Here is a 2,022-nt window from a genome sequence, read left to right as displayed (position 1 = left end):
AGTAAAGCTCTCTCTACACTGTCCCCCATCAAACACTCCCAGGACAGGGACAGCATGGGGTTAGATACAGAGTAAAGCTCCCTCTACACTGCCCCCCATCAAACACTTCCCAGGACAGGGCCAGCACGGAGTTAGATACAGGGTAAAGCTCCCTCTACACTGTCCCCCATCAAACACTCCCAGGACAGGAACAGCATGGGGTTAGATACAGAGTAAAGCTCCCTCTACATTGTCCCCCACCAAACCCTACCCAGGACAGGGACAGCATGGGGTTAGAAATGGAGAAAACCTCCCTCTACACTGTCCCCCATCAAACACTCCCAGGACAGGGACGGCACAGGGTTAGATACACAGTAAAGCTCTATTTACACTGTCCCCATCAAACACTCCCCAGGACAGGGCCAGCACGGAGTTAGATACAGGGTAAAGCTCACTCTACACTTGTCCCCATCAAACACTCCCCAGGACAGGGCCAGCACGGAGTTAGATACAGAGTAAAGCTCTCTCTACACTGTCCCCCATCAAACACTCCCAGGACAGGGACAGCACGGGTTAGATACAGAGTAATGCTCCCTCTACACTGTCCCCCCATCAAATACTCCCAGGACAGGGACAGCATGGGGTTAGATACAGAGTAAAGCTCCCTTCTACATTGTCCCCCACCAAACCCTACCCAGGACAGGGACAGCATGGGGTTAGATACAGAGTAAAGCTCCCTCTACACCGTCCCCCATCAAACACTCCCCAGGACAGGGACAGCACAGGGTTAGATACACAGTAAAGCTCTCTCTACACTGTCCCCCATCAAACACTCCCCAGGGACAGGGCCAGCACGGGGTTAGGTACAGAGTAAAGCTCCCTCTACACTGTCCCCCATCAAACACTCCCAGGACAGGGACAGCATGGGGTTAGATACAGAGTAAAGCTCTCTCTACTCTGTACCGTCAATGCTGAAGCCTCATTCTTTGCTGTCCCCAGTGTAAGCCCAGGCGTTTGTCACGGAGTCTCTGGAGTCCAGGTCTGGCATGAAACATCGCCTGGTCGATCTGTTATGGCCCGGTATCCTGCCAGCTGCTGATGGATGGGCGAGGTCTGGTGGGGAACAGCCCAATCTCGGCAGCACTGGACGGGGTACCCAGAACCGATTATGCCAAAGGGCGGTCACACAGGTTGCTGACGGAAACGGGCGAGAGTGTCGCACGTGCGCGGTTTCTCTTACAGGTGAGACGTGGTCATGGTCTTGGCGTTTCGCGACTGGGTCACATGGCAGGCCTTGGTCAGTAAAGAATCCAGGAACAGCTCCAGGGCTCGGGCTGACCACTAGCGAGTCAAGGAATCCTTTCCGGACGTTAAAGGAGGACGCTCTCCCCAACCCCGTGGGCTCTGAGAGACAGTGTGAGGCAACACCCATGGGTTGGACAGCACACTTCACTGGGCTGGGAAGGGACTGACTGATCGTTGCACGTTCCAAATTCCAGGCTGCTGTCTAACCTCTTAACTTCGATTCTTGTTCACCAAGGAATTCAATCTACCGCCATCTGAATCTAGTCAACGAGCCCTGTTCTCAACACAACCTGAGACAGACAGTTCCCAATGCTCATGGAAGAATAGCTTCCCTCTCCCTGTCACACAGCACAGACACAGACCCTTCGGTCCGACCAGTCTATGCTGACCATAATCCCAAGCGAAACTCATCCCGCCTGACTGCTCCTGGCCAATATTTCCCCCCCCCCCCCCTCAAACGTTTCCTATTCATGTCCTTATCCAAATGTCAGTTTAAACTTTATAACTGTACCCGCGCCTACTGCTTTGAGAAAGCGTGGAGCCTTAAATGTAACACATTTGCTGCAGAGAATGTGGGCAGTGGTCCCAGTGAGGAAGTTGAGAGAGCGAGAGAGAGAAAACAGAGAGAGCGCACGCGCTAGAGAGAAAAAGGGGGAGGGAGAGAGAGAAAAAAAAAGAGAGGGGGAGTAAGAGGAAGAGAGAGAGGGGGAAAAGGAGGGAGACAGACAGACACAACAG

The 2,022-nt window shown here is 53.4% G+C and overlaps 1 protein-coding gene across 1 annotated transcript in view; it reads right to left on the bottom strand.

Annotated features, from left to right (window-relative positions):
- drap1 (DR1-associated protein 1 (negative cofactor 2 alpha)) overlaps positions 1 to 2,022 on the bottom strand; it is a 12,949-nt gene that overhangs the window by 9,542 nt on the left and 1,385 nt on the right. The window contains exon 2 of the mRNA XM_043682646.1: positions 1,220 to 1,313. Coding sequence (XP_043538581.1) covers positions 1,220 to 1,313 — 94 coding nt within the window. The remainder of the gene's footprint in view (positions 1 to 1,219; positions 1,314 to 2,022) is intronic.

The sequence above is a fragment of the Chiloscyllium plagiosum genome, chromosome 45 (assembly GCF_004010195.1).
Source record: "Chiloscyllium plagiosum isolate BGI_BamShark_2017 chromosome 45, ASM401019v2, whole genome shotgun sequence".
NCBI classification, from domain to species: Eukaryota; Metazoa; Chordata; class Chondrichthyes; order Orectolobiformes; family Hemiscylliidae; genus Chiloscyllium; species Chiloscyllium plagiosum.
This window is presented reverse-complemented; position numbering and strand designations above follow the sequence as displayed.